This window comes from Oryctolagus cuniculus, chromosome 15 (genome assembly GCF_964237555.1).
Source record: "Oryctolagus cuniculus chromosome 15, mOryCun1.1, whole genome shotgun sequence".
Classification (NCBI taxonomy): Eukaryota; Metazoa; Chordata; class Mammalia; order Lagomorpha; family Leporidae; genus Oryctolagus; species Oryctolagus cuniculus.
In genome coordinates, this window is record NC_091446.1 from 28,307,917 (window position 1) to 28,325,701 (window position 17,785).

Sequence of the window (17,785 nt, forward strand, 5' to 3'; positions counted from 1 at the left end):
TTCTAGATCCCAAGGACCAAAGGTTTATTTTTTTCAGAAAGCCCACCCCTGCCTTTAGCTCTGGTGGTGGGGTGGCTGTCACCCTGTGAGGTACAGGGAATGGACTGTGGCAGGGCCAAGTCTCCCTTGCCTGCACCCATCTTAGGACCTTCCGTGAGCTAAGATAGCACAAGGTCTCTCTGAGGCCAGTCATGACTGAGGACAGGCAGCTTACGGAGGTGGGCAGGGGGCAGACCATCTGCAGTAACTCAAAATGACTTCACTCAGGAAGTAAGTCCAGGCATGACACAGAGGCTAGGAAGGCCCTACTGTCCAGTTCCTATGAACTCTGGGTAGCTCCTGAAAGAGAGGAGGCTGCCCCCTGCTGGAAAGACCCAAGCCTTGGAACCTCACGGCACCCTCCATGCTGCAGGTGCAAGGCTCCAGGGCCGGCTACTGGGTCTTGCAGTCCCCATCACTGCCGTGGGCTGTCTTTACCTTCTTGAGTTCCTTCTGTAGCTCTGATTCAGCCACCACGACCTCCTTTGGCTTCTGATACTGGAAATAAAGCCGAGCAGATGACATATTCAGTCACTGGTGCTGTCACTCTCACTGTACACCCCCCCCCCCACACACACACACTCAGGCTCTTTCTGGTCATCTTATTTGTACATGAGGAAATTGAGGCCTATGACGTGGAATGATTTGCTCAAGGTCATGTGGCTGCATAAAAACGAACCTTGGACCAGACCCCAAGCCCCATAATTTCCACCACTTCCCCATCAATCACACGATCAGGTTCCTCCCTGAACCCCTCACTGCCCTCCCCGAGGCTCAGTCAGATGCGTGTTTTCTGAGAAGCACACACTAGGGTAGGGGATGGAGAGAAGGTGGAGCCTTTTCCCCGATGCAGTGGCCAATAAATCCGAGAGCAACTTACGGAGATGATCAGGGTACAGTTGGCATGAGCAATGCTCAGCGAGGACTCCTCCAGGGGTAGCTGATATCTGTCGAGGTCAGGAATGGAGAACTTCTTGTAGTACCTGTGGGGACACCAAGAGGCCATTGGGGCAATCAGGGCACCAGCTTCCCTGCTGCCAAGCTTCCTCACACCTTCCAACACAGCCAGAGAGGGCAGAGGAACCAGCTAGAACACCAGTATTTGAAGATCTCAGTGGCCCTGGGAAGAAGATGCCAGTCTTCTGGCTAGTCCAGTGGAATAAGGGTAAAACCAGTCATAGTTCTGTGATTAGACCACACACCTAGGTTAAGATTCCCAAAGGGGGCCAGCGTTGCATTGCAGCGGGTTAAGCCACCGCCTTTGCATCCCATATGGGCACCGGTTCTAGTCCTGGCTGCTCCACCTCTGATCCAGCTCCCTGCTAATGCTCCTGGGAAAGCAGTGGGAAGATGGCCCTGGCACCATCTTTGAGCCCCTGCACCCACATGGGAGACCCAGGAGGAGTTCCAGGCTTCTGGCTTCCACCTGACCTGGCCCTGATCATTACTGCCTTTTGGAAAATCAGCAAGTGGAAGATCTCTGCCTTCCCTCATCTCTCTGTAAGTATGCCTTTCAAATAACAAAATCTTAAACTAATAATAAAAAAAGACTCTCACAAGTAGGTAGAAGCATCCTGGAATACACAGAGCCCAGCCCCCTGGGCCACTGTACCCCCAGCATCAAGGGGACACCAGAAAATGGGGCACAGCATCTAACAAGGGACAGAAGAAGGACATCTAGGGCCCTCCAGAGCTGGGGACCTACAGCTGCCATTTAAGCTACCATTTCTGCCTTCAGGGTCTACTCGTAGGCCGAGGAGGAAACTACGTCCCTAAGAACGCTCCTTGAGAAGAAAAACCCTGAGACTCACCGTGGAAGCTGGAGCTTGGGCTCTGGACTACCTTCCTGGTCCCGGGACACCACTCCTGTTCACATACCACACGTGCTACTGGCACTCCAGGCAGGAGGGTGCTTAAGACTTCATTTCATAGCTATAGGTGCTGGCCTAGGGCTGAGTGATCTTTTAGAAAAACAAGACAGCACTCCCAAGCCTGCAGTGTAGATAACTGGACTTGGTTTTGCCTGGAATTTGACCTTTACCTAACAGGCTGAGAAAGATGGAATATCTTACCTGGTTTCCCAGCCAGGTATCTGTCAGTGAAGTCAGAGTGAAGGTCAGAAGGAAGTTCCTTACTCTGGATCTGAGGCTAACACGGCCCCCTCATTTCTCCACTGCAGACCCACTGGCATTTTCCTTGGCGAAGCGTAGCTGAGCCTAGGCCAGGGGCTGCCAGACCTGCCGCCTGGGCGAGGCATCCCTCTCTGCTGCACAGGTTGTGTGGGCTGTGGAGGGAATGCCTCAGGCAGGTGCAAACAAACTCAAGTGAGGGCCCTGCAGAGGAAGGGCTTTTAATACTTCACAGGGGCCTGGTCCTTGTGGTGACAGCTGCCCCAGTCCACTTCAAAAGCTCCGATGCCCTGGGGATTGAGAGAGCTGACATCAGGGAGGCACTTCTGCCCCTGGTTCTCCCTGCCCAAATCCCTCCATTCCACAGAGGCTCTCAGGCCCCTCTCCTCGAAAGTTCCCCACTCCCCATCAAGGTGTTGGGACCCTTGGCAGGAAAAGAATGTTTACTTAAAGGCTGACAGTTCAAAAGGAGTGGGGGCTGGGGGTCCTAATGGCACCACGAGTCACTTTGGTTTCCAAAGCTCTGCCCCAGGGAAAGGCGAGCCATCTGCCTGCTAGGCGGTGGAATGCCTGCCTCACCCCTTCCCAGCCAGCCCAGCTCAAGGCTCTTCCTGGGGCCTTTGCTCTGGCCAGCAAAGGTGGCAGCCACTGATAATAGAGGGGAGTCAAAGGTTAAACAGCAGAGATTAGATGAACACAAAGGCTTGTTAGGAAGTGTTAACATCCTCCCTGCAAATATACACAAAAAGCAGAACCAGGAGAGGCAGGCTGGCAAAACCGTCACCCAGGCTGGGCCAGTGGGACTGGAGGGTAGGAAACTCATCTTCCCCGTGCCCCACCCCCCATTGCCTGGGGCCTGGCCTCCAGGGCAGCGGCAGGCAGGAGGCTTCTGGATCTTACCCCAACCTCCAGGCTAGGGAAATGGGCTTTGTTTCCCCTCTGCTGTAATGGATTTAATTCACTGGTTGAGGTTAAAAACAACTTTTCCTTACAGGCAGTACTCATGGGAGTAGGGGGCATCTGCTTTCTCTTTTCAGGAGCCAGCCCACCCCCTTCGCACTTCCCCCAGCCTCAGGGTTTGCCAGAATGGGAACTGCACTTGACTTTCTCGCCAGCACCTTGGACAAGAAGGGGTTCTCACCATGCTTCTGGGAAAGTCAGAGTATTGTCTCACACGACTTTAGGTGGCAGCAGACATGGCACTGCACCATCAGCTACGTCCCTGGCCCTGGGCCATGAGCTGGAGGTTAAGCATGGAGGAGAAACAAGACTGCACCCTTGCTGCGCAACCCTTGCTTTCTCTCGGCTGACACCAAACCCTGGCAGCAGGCGGGCTCCTGGTGCCTTGCAGGTGCCCAGCTCTCACCATCACAACCTCCTTCAACTGTTTTCTGTCCCAGCCACAATGGAAAAGTGAGTGTCTTTCCTAATGCTTATTCGGTGCCAGGCTCTGGTCTAAACACACTTACCTCTCAAAGCAACCCTCCAAGTGTGTTCCTTCAATTATCCTCTTTTACAGAAAAGGAAATCGAGGCATGGAAATGTTAGGTAAATGGAGCGGTCCCTTTACATGTGATAATTCTCCAAAGCACCTGACCCTCCCCCTCTCCACATTCTCACCAGAGTAACAGATTCCAGCTCCTGTCCAAGGATGGGGCACATGTGGGGGTGGCCAGCAATGAGCAGGTTAGTCTCCTTTGTGATCCCCCTGCCCTGCGGGCCCCTGGCTATTCTCTCCAGCACACTACTGCCAGTCCTATCTGAGCATCAAGTCTTCAAAAGACTTACATGGAAGAAAGGCTGACAGTAGGACTTCTGGCCTGCTCTATCCCCCTGGGACACTTCTGGTCCTCACTTGCTTCCTCCAATCAAGGAGCTGACCTCCACGAATTCATGTGATTCATGTCACTATCAAAGGGCCCAGAACAGGCCCACTCTGTACTTCTCTGCTCCCTGTGCCAGACAACAGCTGCATTTGGCCATTTCAGAATACAAATCCCTGCCATCACTCTCTCCTTTATTTCCTACCCAATTCCTGGCCCTTCCTCAATCTCCTTGCAATGAACTGGGCAAGGCAGCAGAGGCCAGGCCTCCAGTGAAAGCACACCCCTGGTGACCTGCCCAAGCACCACTACTCCTGCACACCAGCTTGGCCAGAGGCATCCAGAGAAGCTTCCAGCCAGTCCCACTCTTGACGAAACTGGCAGGCAAATCTTCATAAACACCAGGGCTCTAGGCAGACTGGACACTCTCACCTCCAGGAGCCCGGCCAGGCTGCCACGATACAAACGTGCATAATCCAGGCCTCAGGGCTCTATCAAGGACAGGCCTGTTGAATCCAGAGTTCCTAAACTGTTTCACCACAGAATCCTGTTTCCTAGTGATGCCTGTTAACACCTACCACAGTGCTTGTATCACTGATGTCAAATCAGCCAAGCTAAGCTCTCTTCAGACTCCAAATTCCCAAAGAATTGTTGGGGACCTGCTTCAGGCTTGCCACAGCGCTGAGTGCTTGTACATACTCGATTCCATCGAATCGCCCAAACAACCCGTGAAGCAGGCATGCATGTTCCCTGACAGATGAGGAAGCCTTGCCCCACACACTGTAGATCATAAGTAGCAAGTGGCCAGGTACACCAACTTTTCCCAACTCCAGCCCGATGGCTCATTTTGCTTCCAGGCGGAGGCTAAGAACCTTCTTTCTGCACAAAGACAGATAGTGCCCCACGGCCATCATGGACAGCACTCTCTTTCTTCCCCGACTCATCCCTCACTGGTATCTGAGGCCAGGAACACAACATGATACAATCAATTTCTTCAAGCAAAGCGGCCAACCTAGTTCTTCGGGGAAACATGGGTATGAACAGAGGAACTCTGGCTTTAGTCAGTGACCACTTTCCAGAATATTAGAACTGTGGCAGGCACAGAACCTGTGGGTGATGGAAGAGGTAAATCAGAGAAATGTCGTATTTGGTGGCGGTGTGGGGAGGACTACAGATGGCTGTGCAAGTCACTTTCAACAGGTCAGTTCATCACATGGAGTGTTTTTTTTTTTTTTTTTTTTTTTTTTTTAACACATTTAGGTCATTGTTAATATGTAACACTTGAATAAACAGAAAACCCAGGAGCAGATGTCTGGCCTAGCGGTTAAGCCACTGGTCGGGACACCTGTGTCCCGCATTAGGGTACCTGGGTTTGATTCCTGGCTCAGGCTCCTGGTTCCAGCTTCCTGCTAAGGCAGACCCTGAGCAGCAGCGGTGATGACTCCAGCGACTGCGTCTCTGCTACCCACACGGGAGGCAGGGATGACTGAGCCCCAGCTCCCGGGTCCAGTCCCAGCACGGGCATGTTGCAAGCATTTGGAGTGAACCGGCAGATGGGAGCTCTCTCTCTACCTACCTGTCTCCCTATGTCTCAAAGTTTTTCAGTGTTTACAAACAAACAAAAAAGGTCTCTGGATGGTGGGATGATCAGATAACAGATACTGAAAAGTCTCCTGAGTTAAACACCATTCAAAGGAACAGCCATTGAGTTCAGTTTAATGAACGGAAGTACAGGTACAGAACACGTTATTCCAGGTAGGAGGTGAAGATGCCCTTGTGGCTTAGGCAGCCCCAGGTAAGGGTTTACAGGCCTCCCGCTCCACCTTCCAGCAGAGGGACCTGAGCCAGGCTGAACACGACCAAGAGCTCAATGTGAACTCCAAAATGGCACTGAAACACTGAATCCTCTTCTGTGGAATTCCACTTCCAGCCCTAAGCTCTTGGGGTATACCACTCCCATCCCTCCCGGGCCTCATCCAGTATTTTAGAAGTGTGGACCAGGCCTTCCAGGCACTAGAATGGGCCTCTAGCCACGGAGTTCCTGGCCAACAGCGCCACCTACAGACGGATGCGTGCAGGAGATAGGACCCAGAGGACGGGCGGTAGATGAATTTTGTGGTGAGCTAGCTGGCCCCTCTTCTCCCACTCCCTGGTAATCACATTTCTGCCTGATATCTGTATTCGACAGTGACCTCTGGGGGACAAAAAGGAGGCAGCAGCCAGCTCCACAAAGTGCTAGGCTGCAGATTCAAGTGCTATCAGAAGCACTTTTGTTCCTAGTTTGGACCCAGGGCCTCGACGCCAGGGAATGCTTGCTGAAGCATGGAGTTTGTTTTCCTACAGGCAATTTCTCCGTGGTCTGAAATTGCTAAATTCCACTTTAGGCACTGACTCCTGTTAATGATGAGCACAATAACGGGAATAAACTGCCTTTTATCTGAGGACTTCAAAGTGCTTTATAAACGCAAACCCTTATTGTTATGACTTTATATTTATAGACAAGGCCCACTGCAGGGGCTGCTGGCTGCATGTACAGCAATAATCCTGAAATTAATTCATTCATCTCCAACCCTTCCCCTGTCCCCTTAACCCTGCCAAAGTGCTGGGGTACAGGGGTCTTAAGAGGAGGGCAGAACCCAAGGCTGTACTAGGGGAGCCTGAGAGCCTTCTGCTTCCCTGTGGGCCTCAGGGATCTGACAGGGCTGGAGGAGGAGGCTGGTCCCCAGCTCCTGAGAGGATGGACAAGGAGCTGGGTCCTCCTGACCACGTGGAAAGCAGCGGGTGTACAGGGGCATCTCTAGGTTAGGGCCAGAGCCCCTCGAGAGTGCAGGGTGACTCCCAGCTCATGGCAGTTGGCTTCATCCGGTAACCCCTCCAGCCTAGGTCAAGGCTGATTCATTTCCGGACTATTCTGTTCTGTGAGCAGTCAGAATTCCAGAAACCCAAAAGGATCAATGCATTTCCAAGATAGGAATGCGCCTCGGCCACCGTCTGTCTTTTCAACAGCCCTCCCCACACCCACACCCACACCCACACCCACTCCCCCAGCAGACAACAAAAGGAAGTTGAGTACCCCCTTTGAAATATAATGCAAGAGGCTTCCAATAGGCCACAGCATCTGTCTACTGCCCCTGAGTCCAGGGAGAGATCAGGTTTACTGCTGTTCAGCCCAGGACTTTAAAGTCCTGTAACTGCCACCTCAGACAGGTGTGCCTCCCGGGCTATGGCTCCCTGCCAGCTGTGACAGTGATGTCACCAGGCCAAGTTCCACGTTGACTGGAACCAGCCAGTAGGTCAGTCATAACATTACAGCGGAACCACCTGAGATCCCAAGTCAACAGCCTTGTGATTGCCTCAACTCTCATTCGCCCAACAAATATTTCTCGAACCCCAGTCTATGCTAGGTACTGTGTGTACACGCAAATTCCCCTGCCCTGAGGGAACAGGCCACGTGGTGCCCGCTGGTCCCTTCCAGTTAGTGCCTCCTGCGCGTTCATTCAGAGGAGGAGGAAAAGGCTTCTTTGCCTTCTGGGGTAAGGAGAAGTTTGAGATCTAACCCCAGCCCACACCTGCTCACATACAAGACAGCTGTCCGTTATGCTTCTCGGTTTTTTTTAAAACACTTATTTGAAAGGCAGAGACAGGAGACAGAGGGAAAGAGGGGGAGGAAGCCAGAGATCCCCCAACTGCTGGTTCGCTCCCCACAACAGCAGGGGCCAGGGCTGGGCCAGGCCAAAGCCTGGAACCTTATTCAGGTCTCCCACGTGGGTGGCAGGGACTCAACTACCTGGGCTGTCACTTGCTGCCTCCCAGGGAAGCTGAGCTGGGATCGAATTCAGGCTTTCCACTATGGGAAGTATGAGGAAGGGGCACCTCAAGAGGCACCCTAACCACTGCACCAAGCACGCGCCCCACCACTTACTTTTTGTTGCTTGTTCGGACAACGATGCAGCGTTCCTTCGGATCCACACAGACACTATAGACATCCTTAGGGTAGGGGAGGTTCCGAATCCGCCACTGGAAACTCATCTTGGTGTCCTTGCGCATGAAGATGGGCTGCAGAAGGCAAATCAACTCTAGGACTGTTCTTGGGGAGGGGCGGACCTTACTCAGGGGCACGGTGGGAGGCCCTCAGCTCCTCCCCACAACTCCCCCTGGGCTGTGTTACTCTTTCAGCCCGGGCCTGGAGCCCTCTCCCCGGGATGATCAAGCCAAAACCCTCCAAGTGTTCCTTTAGACACTGATAGTGCTGTGTGCAGATGGGCACAATGGAGACGAAGAGGGGAACAAAGGAGGATCCCTGCCTTCAAGGGCCAGCAGCCCACCCCATCTCAGCCCCCACAAGTCAGCTGGACAGACAGACATACATTGGCATTGTTTTCCTTGATGAATTCAGGTCCCAAGCTCCCTGCGCCTGGGGGCGCTGGCTCCCCTACTTCAAGCTGCCATTGGCCCAGGGCTCCTAGGGCACTTTTCACACGCCACTTTCTCACTGCGGAGAGAAGCAAGCAATGGCATTATAGGGGAGAAGAATTTCTGCTCCAACACCAACATCACATTAGGTAACAAGAACAGGATAGAGGCCAGCACCGTGGTGTAGTAGGTAAAGCTGCTGCCTGCAGTGTCAGCATCCCATGTGGGTACTGGTTTGAGTCCCACCTGCTCCACTTCCTATCCAGCTCCCTGTTAATGCGCCTGGGAAAACAGTGGAAGAGGTCCAAGTCCTTGGGCCTTTGTACCCACTTGGGAGACCTGGAAGGAGCTCCTGGCTTCAGATCGGCCCAGCTCCGGCCATTGCGGCCATTTGGGAGTGAACCAGCGGATGGAAGATCTCTCTTTCTTTCTGCCTCTGCTTCTCTGTACCTCTAACTTTCAAATAAATAAATAAATCTTAAAACAACAACAAACAGGATAAAAGTGGGAGCTTTGGGCCTTCATGCTGGGCTTTGTCCAGGAACCTCTGAACGCTCAACAAGGCGTTTCAATGAGACAACCTGCACAGGCCGCCTTGTGGAATGAAGCTCTGAGAGGCAAGCGCAGTCAAACTCTAGACGCAGCAAGGACAACACACAGATCTTGGGAAAAGGTGAGTTTCTGGTGATGGGGAAAATCTGGATCCCAGAAAGGGAGATGGGTACATTTTTTTCCCTCTAAAAACCATGTAAAGGAAAAACTAAGAGCATGAAAACTGTTGGGCAGATTTACCTCATGATTCAGAGTCCAAATAAAGAAATTCACTCCTGTGGCCGGTGCCATGGCTCACTTGGTTAATCCTCCGCCTGCAGTGCCGGCATCTCATTTGGGTGCCGGGTTCTAGTCTCAGTTGCTCCTCTTCCAGGCCAGCTCTCTGCTGTGGCCTGGGAGGGCAGTGCAGGATGGCCCAAGTGCTTGGGCCCTGCACCTGCACGGGAGACCAGGAGAAAGCACCTGGCTCCTGGCTTTGGATCGGCACAGCGCTGGCCACAGTGGCCCTTTGGGGAATGAACCAACGGAAGGAAGACCTTTCTGTCTCTCTAACTCTGTCAAAAAAAAAAAAAAAAAAAAAAGGGAGGGGGGAAAAAGAGAGGGAAGAAGGGAAGAAGGGACTATTATTTAAAAAAAATTTTTTTAAAAAGAAAGAAATTCACCCACCCTGTGGGTTAAGATGCTGCCTGGACACCCACATCCTTAACAGAGTGCCTGCGTTCAAATTCCAGTTCCAGCTTTCTGCTAACGCACACCTTGGAGAAGCAGGTGATGGCTCAAGTACTTGGGTCTCCACACGGAGCACCAGATTGTGTTCTGGGCTCCTGGCTTCGGCCTGGCCCACTCCCAGCTGCTGCAGGCACTTGGGAAGTAACCAGCAGATGAAAGATTCTCTTCTTTGCCTTCCAAAGAAAATGAAAATGAATAAAAATTTTTTAAAAATTCACTTCAGATATACCTGGTTTTTAAAAATAGCCCAAAGGCTATATTTAAACAAAAATCTTTGGTACCAATTAAAAATTTTTTTTAAGGATTTCCTTATTTGAATATCAGCTTTAGAGGGAGAAAGAGAGAGAGAGAGAGATTTCATCCACTGGCTCGGTCTCCAGGTGGCTGCAATGGTCAGGGCTGCGCCAGGCTGAAGTCAGGAGTTTCATCTGGTCTCCCACACAGGTTCAGGGGCCCAAGCACTTGAGCCATATCAATGCTTTTCTCAGGCCATTAGCAGGGAACTGGATCAGAAGTGGAGCAGTCAGGATATGAACCACCGCCCATATGGGATGCTGGCATTGCAGGCAGTGGGTTTACATGCTACACCACAACAATGCTGCCCCCCCCCCCATTTTATTTATTAAAATGGCAGGCAGACAGAACTCATATACACTGATTCTGCTGATGCTCTCTCCAAAAGTCCACAATGCCTAGGGCTGGGCTGGGTTAGATCACAGCCAGGAAATCAGTCCAGCTGTCCTGAGAGAGTAGCAGGAACCTAACTGAGCCGTCACTATTGCCTCAGAGTCTGTATTAGCAGGAAGCTGGAGTCGGGAGCCAGGGCCAGGACTTGAACCCAGGCACTCAGATATGAGACGGGGACATCTTCACCTCTAGGCCAGATGCTTGCCTCAACACACTATATTTTAAATGTGCAATGAGGGGTCTTCAAAAAGTTCGTGGAAAATCATATTACAGGAAAAACTATGCAAGGATTTCAAAAAAAAATTTACACCAAAATTAACTTACCTTTTAATTCCATTTTCCATGAACCTTTTGAAGTCACCTCTTCTAGTTTCAATGTGAATTTAGTATAAAATGGAATCATTTTACATTTGCAAGATTATAATGCAAATAACCATCTCTCTTTTCCCTCATTTTACAACCCAGATGTTTGTGTGAGATTTTTTTCCTAAGTAAGGCCCTCCTGGAAATGACAAAGAAACTGGGTCAGTGGACACTGCCTGGAAGGGCCTCCAGGATCTTCAAGGACCCTGCTCGGCCTGGGGGGAGGGACTGCGGCCCTGCAGCCCAGCAGCGCAGGAAGCTGGTCGGAGCCACAGCCACGCTTCTCCCCTGCCTGCGGCATTTGGAGTCACCGGCACGGCTGGCTCTGCGTCCTCCAGGCTGAGCGGCTAAGTTGCTGCTGCACATCAGCCACTCGCTTTGAGGAGCCAGGGTTCTGCCGCCATTGTTTCCTTTCCCCAGGCCGGGGCGAGAGCTGCACCCTCGTTCTCAACACCAGGCAGATGGACAGTCTGCCTTTGGACCTTTGGAGCAGCCGTGCCCACCCCAAACACCCCCAACTGCTAATACAGAAAGCACATAAATTGAACACAAAGATGTGCTGTAAAATTAGAATTTTCTCTTGAATGTGTGCTTTTATAAGGTCTGCTGCACACTTCTGCAATGTGATTTTATTACATCTTAGGGTCAAATATTCTCCCGAGAAACACATTTCCAAATTTATAATGAAAATTAATAAGGAAGAGTAAAACCTGGAAATATGCATCATAGGCAATCTTCCTCCTCCCACAAATACTTCTCTCTTAAGTGAACACACTGCAACCAGGAGTACATCAACTCCACGCACTGTAATGCCTCACTTAGCTGGAAGCCAGCCTTCTGGGGCCTCTGTCACAGGCACAAACTCAGAAACGACAAATGCCCCAGAGAAGCAGCTGATGATGACGACATCCCGTACTTTAGGAACGATCACTCCCATGTTCTCAAACTATGCACGAGGATGTCAAAACGTTTGTGGATGGAGCAGGCAACTGGGCAGGAAGTTCAGATGCTGGTTAGAATGCCTGTGTCCCGTAGCCTAGTGCCTGGGTTTGTTACCCAGCGAGTGGGAGACCTAAAACTGAGGTCCCAGTTCCTGGCCCAGTGCTTGCAGGCATTGAGGGAGTGAACCAGTGGGTCGGAGCTTTATCTGCCTCTATCTCTCACATAATTAAAATATTTTTATTGGTTCATGGAAAACTAGAATTAAAAGATACAATGATTTTGGTGTAAATATTTTAGAAACCAATAAAAAAAGTTCATGGAAAATGTATATTTTGAAAATTGCAGATTAAAATTATTTAACACCAAAATCAACTTACCTTTTAATTCTTTTCCCATGAATTTACTGTGGGGTGTGTGTGTGTGTGTGTGTGTGTGTATGAATGACAGGAAATTGCTTTTCCCCAAGCATGCTGACAACAATATCAGGGGACAGCTCACATCAGAAGACAGGATCAAAACTACAGAAGCACTTGGGACCACTGAGTATGAGAGCAAACACACCCACAGGCCTGGTGTCGTGCTGTGTAAGAACACATCGCTACCAACTGGGAAGGTGGAAGCTTCTTTAGAAAGCATCTTGGCCCACGCTGCTATCTTTTTCAACGAGAAACAGCATTTCTTCCCTGCCTGCTCCCCTTCAACTCTTGCCTCTAACATTCCAGGGACAGAGAGATGAAGAATCACTAAGGATCTGAGAGAAAACGCAACTTGCAAAAGCCACATCTAAATCCAGGACTCCTAACTCCAAATCCAGAATCTGATTCATCAATGAAAGGCTAAGCTATATTCTATGTTTTTAATAGGAAGAACTACTTGAAAACAGAAATCTAGTTCCTTATAGTTTGGTCTTAAAAAGCTGAGCACTGGGGCCGGTGCTGAGGCTCACTTGGATAATCCTGCGCCTGTGGCGCCAGTATCCCTTATGGGCGCCGGATTCTGTCCTGGTTGCCCCTCTTCCTGTCCAGCTCTCTGCTGTGGCCAGGGAGTGCAGTGGAGGATGGCCCAAGTGCTTGGGCCCTGCACCCCATGGGAGACCAGGATAAGTACCTGGCTCCTGCCATCGGATCAGCGTAGCTCCGGCCGTAGTTGGCATTTAGGGGGTGAACCGACGGAAGGAAGACCTTTCTCTCTGTCTCTCTCACTGTCAAATAAAAATTAAAAAAAAAAAAAAAAAAAAAAAAAAAGCTAAGCACTGGTTATCTGAAGAAGATGCTGACGAGGACCACCTAACTGCGAGCTGGTTAAGTGGGGCGTCCCTGGCGCCCTCGGCAGCTTCCCCTTTTCCTCCCTTTTCACACCTTGGGGATTCAAGTCCTTGTTTGGACAGAAGAAAATTTCCCTTCCCATTCCCTCAAGAGCTAAGAATCAAGAAGCGATTCTGGCCAAGTCTTTTTACTTTTCCCATGCGCATGGGCACAAGCACACTTAGTCTTGTCTTTCTCATCCCCATCTTTGTTCCTGATCTGGCTATGTGGTACAACCCAGACTGGTGCATGCAAGGAGGCAGCTGGCTCCCCGGGATCCCGTCCTCTCTCCCCGGCTCAGCCGGGCCGCTCCCCGGAAATGAGACTTTCAAGGACCCTGGGAAGGGTCTGCCGGGGAATATGGCGGCGGCAGCCCTGGGGGCCTTTTCCTAAGTCAGCAGGAAGTAGGCTGACATGCCAGACTGCTGGAAGGAGGCCCATCTTTCAGGTGGGCTGGGAAGTGGAGGTCCTCGAGGCCTCTTTCCCCACAGCTCCGGGCCCTGGCCCACTTCCAGCGCGGATAATTGCATTCCCCCTTCCTAAATACTCCCTGCAGCTTCGACTGGATGCAGGCTTCTTCTTTTCTGCCCTAGAACACTGCACATTGCTATGTGGCTATTAAACAGCTGCCACGTCCCATCCCTGAGGAGGCTGAAGGGAATCGAGTGGGTCATTTATAAAGCCGGTGAAGTGCTTGGGGATGAAAGTGCTCAATATCCTCCAAACGCAGCCCGCCGTGGTCAGGCTGGCGGTCAAATACCAAAGCAGATTAAGCCGGTAATCCGAATGTAATCGCTGGGGGATGGCCTGCCCTTCAGCCTCTGCCCCCCGGACACGCTGGTTTGATGTTCCGATCATTGTTAGGGGCCCTTCGGTTTTTTCCTCTATGAATACATACAGCAGTCACTGTGGGGGTGGGAATGAACAGCACTGAGAGGACAGAAAAAATATGACACTGACATGCTTGTTAACGCTGACTGCAAGAACCCAGTCCCAGGGAGCAGCACGCCTGTCGACCATTCTTCCTCTGCAAATGGCTTTGAGTTTTGTTAACAAACAAAAAATAAACAAAACCCAAAAAAACAGTTTGGCCAATGATCGAATTTGTATAATTAATTGGAAACATGGAAACCATTCCTACTTACGGCCACAGAAAGCAGGTTTGTATTTCACTTCAAAGAACATGCATAACCAGCTCAAGTCCTGGGATCGTTTATACTTAAGAAATTAATAATGAACAATGTTTTTGCAAGGACAGCTGCGGGGGGGAGGTGGGGGACAAGTAAGAAACAGCCCTGCTCCAGGCTGCGGCCGGTGACTCCAGAGGGTGTCGTCTGTGCCCACTAGTCCCCATCCAGGCAAAAGCAAAATACGGGAGGAAGAAAGAAAGTTGGATTTAAAAAATCTGAACTCCCAACGTTACGCTGTAAAGACTAGAGCTAGGCTTACATCCTGCCTCAGAAACTAGCTAGCCGTGTGATGCTGAACAAGGGGCTGGACCTCTTTGAGCTTCCGCTTTCTTCAACTGTGAAATGGGGACAACAGTCCCTACCTCTTAGAGCTTGAACAGGGATGATTAAAATGAGTGAATTCGTGTAAGGCACTTCGCATGGTGCCCAGTAAGAGTATTAATATCACTATCAAGTAACTTAAGCCAAACAGTGTTCTTCTCCACTTCTGGTTTTTAAGAAAAAGGAGTTTGGAGGCCATGGTCTGTTCTCCACCTGTCATCAGGAGAAGTGACAGTGGGCCACTGGGACAAATGAAGCAGTCTGGATTTGCTTTTCATTTTAATTTCATGCCCAAGCACAACAAAGAAGCCTGCATTTGTTTGTTTGCTTTCATAGCCACAGCAGCTCTCGCTGTGTTCCTTGCTCTGTGTGGCGGAGAAAAGAGGTGACAGCAGGGCTGGGGCGTGGAGCTGCGGCTAGCCTCTGGCCTAGTTATGGTGGTGGTTAGCCCACGTGACCTCTGCTTTTATAAGTTCTCCCCTGTTAGGCATTCCAAGGCTGTCACCCCCTGGGAGCACTATAAATTACAATGCATTGTGAGGATATTACTACTGTATTGGTTTCCACCGAATCAGTGTCATATGCTAAACACATCAAGATTTTTAATAGCACCAGACTAAACCAATTGGGACTGGAGCCCAAGCAGCTCATAATAGGGAGGGATCAACACTTCACTCTGCGACTGAACATGCGCAGGACACACATTTTAAGACTGGAGACTAAGAGAATGCAAACCAGTATAATCCATGTTGTCGGTTCCGGACATTTATGAGCTGTCAGAAAAGGGGAAAAAGAAACTCCCCCGCCAACACTACCTGTCGATCAGGCCCAGGAAGAAATTAAAGTCAAGAATAATGACAAGAAAATAACCCAGCCCATGATTCCATCCTCGGTCTTAGCATTTCAGGTGAAACTTAATAAAGAGGCCAAGTCCCACTGCTGACAGCTTTAGGCCCTGGGTCAAGGAGTCAGCCACCTAGCTCTGGGAAGTGAGTTAATGCTGACGTGTGCACCCGGGAACAAAGAATGGACAAATCAAATAATTCCCAGAAATCTGAGCTGCAGCTCCTATTCACAAGCCTGTTCTTAAGAGGAAAAGAGCTACAGGAATCAAAATGCAATGCTGCAAAATCACCCTTCTGCTTCCCCTGATTCAGACACTCTTCAGGATGAGGGTCACCTTGGAGGCAAGGTCAGAAGCTGCGGCCTCCGATCCTTGCTCCTGGCATGGCTTCAGAAAACAAGCAAGCAAGCAAGCCAGCAAGCACAGTGAGAGGCTGCCCTTTCCCTCCTCGGCCTGCAGGCTCACTCCCCGCCGCACAGGTACTGCCCGGCTTTCTCTACATCTTGACTCCTGGCCTAGATTACTCAGGCCTCCTTTGTTTGGGGGAAGCGGTGGGATGGGGTCCGCTGGTCAAAAGGACTCCTGCTCCGCCTCTGGTGTCCAGATTATTCTCAGGGACAATTCTGTCTCAAGATCCTCAGGCTCTCTAAGCGTCTACCATTTCGAGCTGGATACTTCGCTCAGGCCTAGGCCAGGAGGGTTCACCTGAGGTCAGCCCCAGATGTCCTGAGCGCCAGCGGGGAGCCCGTCACTCACCAAGTAGTTCACTCGTCTTCTCGTCGTATTCTTCAGCCATTTCCTTCCCGTCTGGGAACAAATAGTGCACCTTCCTTCTCCCTACGCACAAAGCAGAGAGTGTCTTACCTCAAAGCCTGGAGCCTGCGCAGGAGACAGCAGTCTGGGTGCTGTGAAACCCTCACGGCGCCTCCCACGAACTCCTCGCCCGCCGTCGCTCTGAGACACGGCGTGGGATTCCCTGCCTTCTGAAGAGGCCTCTAAAGGCATCTTCGCTCCGCTGCTTCCTCTAACAGCAACAGTTCCACCCTTCTGCCCATCTGTGGAGCTCTTCTTCACCCTTTAATATCCAGCTTAAATGTCACCTCCTCTGTGAAGCCTTCCTTAACTATCACCTCTAGGGGCTGGCACTGTGCCATGGAGGATTAAGCCACTCCCTGTGACGCCGGCATCTCATATTGCCGCTGGTTCAAGTCCTGGCTGCTCCACTTCTGATCCAGCTCCCTGCTAATGTGTCTGGGAAAGCAGTGGAAAATGGCCCAGCACTCACGTGGGAGACCCAGTTGAAGTTCCTGGCTCCTGGTTTCAGCCTAGCTTAGCCCTGGCTGTTGTGGCCATTTAGGGAGTGAACCAGAGAATGGAAGATTTCTCTCTCTCTCTCTCTCTCTCTCTCTCTAGCTCTGCTTTTCAAATCAATCAATCAATCAATCAATCAATCTTAAAAAGCAAAGCAAAACCAAAAACTATCCCCACTAGCCATGCTGGCAGAATTAGCTACTTCCTCCTCTGTGCCTCGCTAGTGCTTTGCTCATACCCGCCGTGGAGCACTCAAAGGATCCTAGGGTCCTTTGAAATGTATCTGTCTCCCCCTACTCCCTCTTGCCAGCTCCCAAAACCAAGCCTGCGTGCCCAGGATGTTGAGCTGGGCTCCCTGACCCAGTGTTCCCTGCACTCCCGCCAGGCCTGTGCCTTCTTCTGCACACCTCTAGGTCATTCCCATGACACGGCCACATGACGTTAGTCCCCAAGTGTTCTCCCTGGTGCTTACTTTGCTTATTAGTTTTTTTGGTGCTTTTTTTTTTTTTTTTGTAAGATTTATTTATTTATTTGAAATCAGAGTTACAGAGAGAGGAAGGGAAATACAGAGAGATCTTCAGTCTGCTGGTTCACTCCATAAATGGCTGCAATGGCCAGGGCTAATCCAAGCTGAAGCCGGGAGCCAGGAGCTTCATCTAGGTCTCCACCGTGGGTAGCAGGGGCCCAAACACTTGGGCCATCCTCTGCTGCTTTTCCCAGGCACACCAGCAAGTAACTGGCTTGGAAGTGGAGCAGCTAGGACTTGAACTGGTACCCATATGGGATGCCAACATCACAAGTGGCAGCTTTACCCACCAGGCCACACTGCCAGCACCCGGTTATCATTTTAAGTTTACTTGTTGTGCCTGCCTCCTCTAGTACACAGGAGAGCCTTTATCCCCTGTGCCTGATTTCCCTAAGATACAGTATAGCATTGGTATATATTAGGATCAACAAATACTGATTGAAAGAATGAATAAACATTGATTATTCATGAAAGGAAAGAACCCAAGGGAGTCTCCTAGCCCAACTCCTGAACCTAAGTAGCATAACCACAGCATTTGCTCAGAAGTAGCTATGCAATTAATCCCCTTTTTCATTTTACAGACAGGTAAGCAAATATAGGTAGGTTCCTTGG

General features: G+C 50.7%; 1 protein-coding gene across 5 annotated transcripts in view; it reads right to left on the reverse strand.

Annotated features, from left to right (window-relative positions):
* Positions 1 to 17,785, reverse strand: part of DPCD (deleted in primary ciliary dyskinesia homolog (mouse)) — a 26,702-nt gene continuing 8,917 nt past the window's right edge. For 2 of the 5 annotated variants that reach the window (XM_008270383.4, XM_051823531.2), the window contains 5 exons: positions 16,093 to 16,173; positions 8,359 to 8,483; positions 7,914 to 8,047; positions 920 to 1,022; positions 1 to 537 (listed from right to left, as the gene is read on the reverse strand). In XM_008270383.4, the coding sequence (XP_008268605.1) occupies positions 433 to 537; positions 920 to 1,022; positions 7,914 to 8,047; positions 8,359 to 8,483; positions 16,093 to 16,173 (548 nt within the window). In that variant the 3' untranslated portion in view covers positions 1 to 432. Of the gene's footprint in view, positions 538 to 919; positions 1,023 to 7,913; positions 8,048 to 8,358; positions 8,484 to 9,622; positions 9,859 to 16,092; positions 16,174 to 17,785 lie in introns of all 5 variants that reach the window. The other 3 variants (XM_070057341.1, XM_070057340.1, XM_051823530.2) reach the window with 3 other exon arrangements.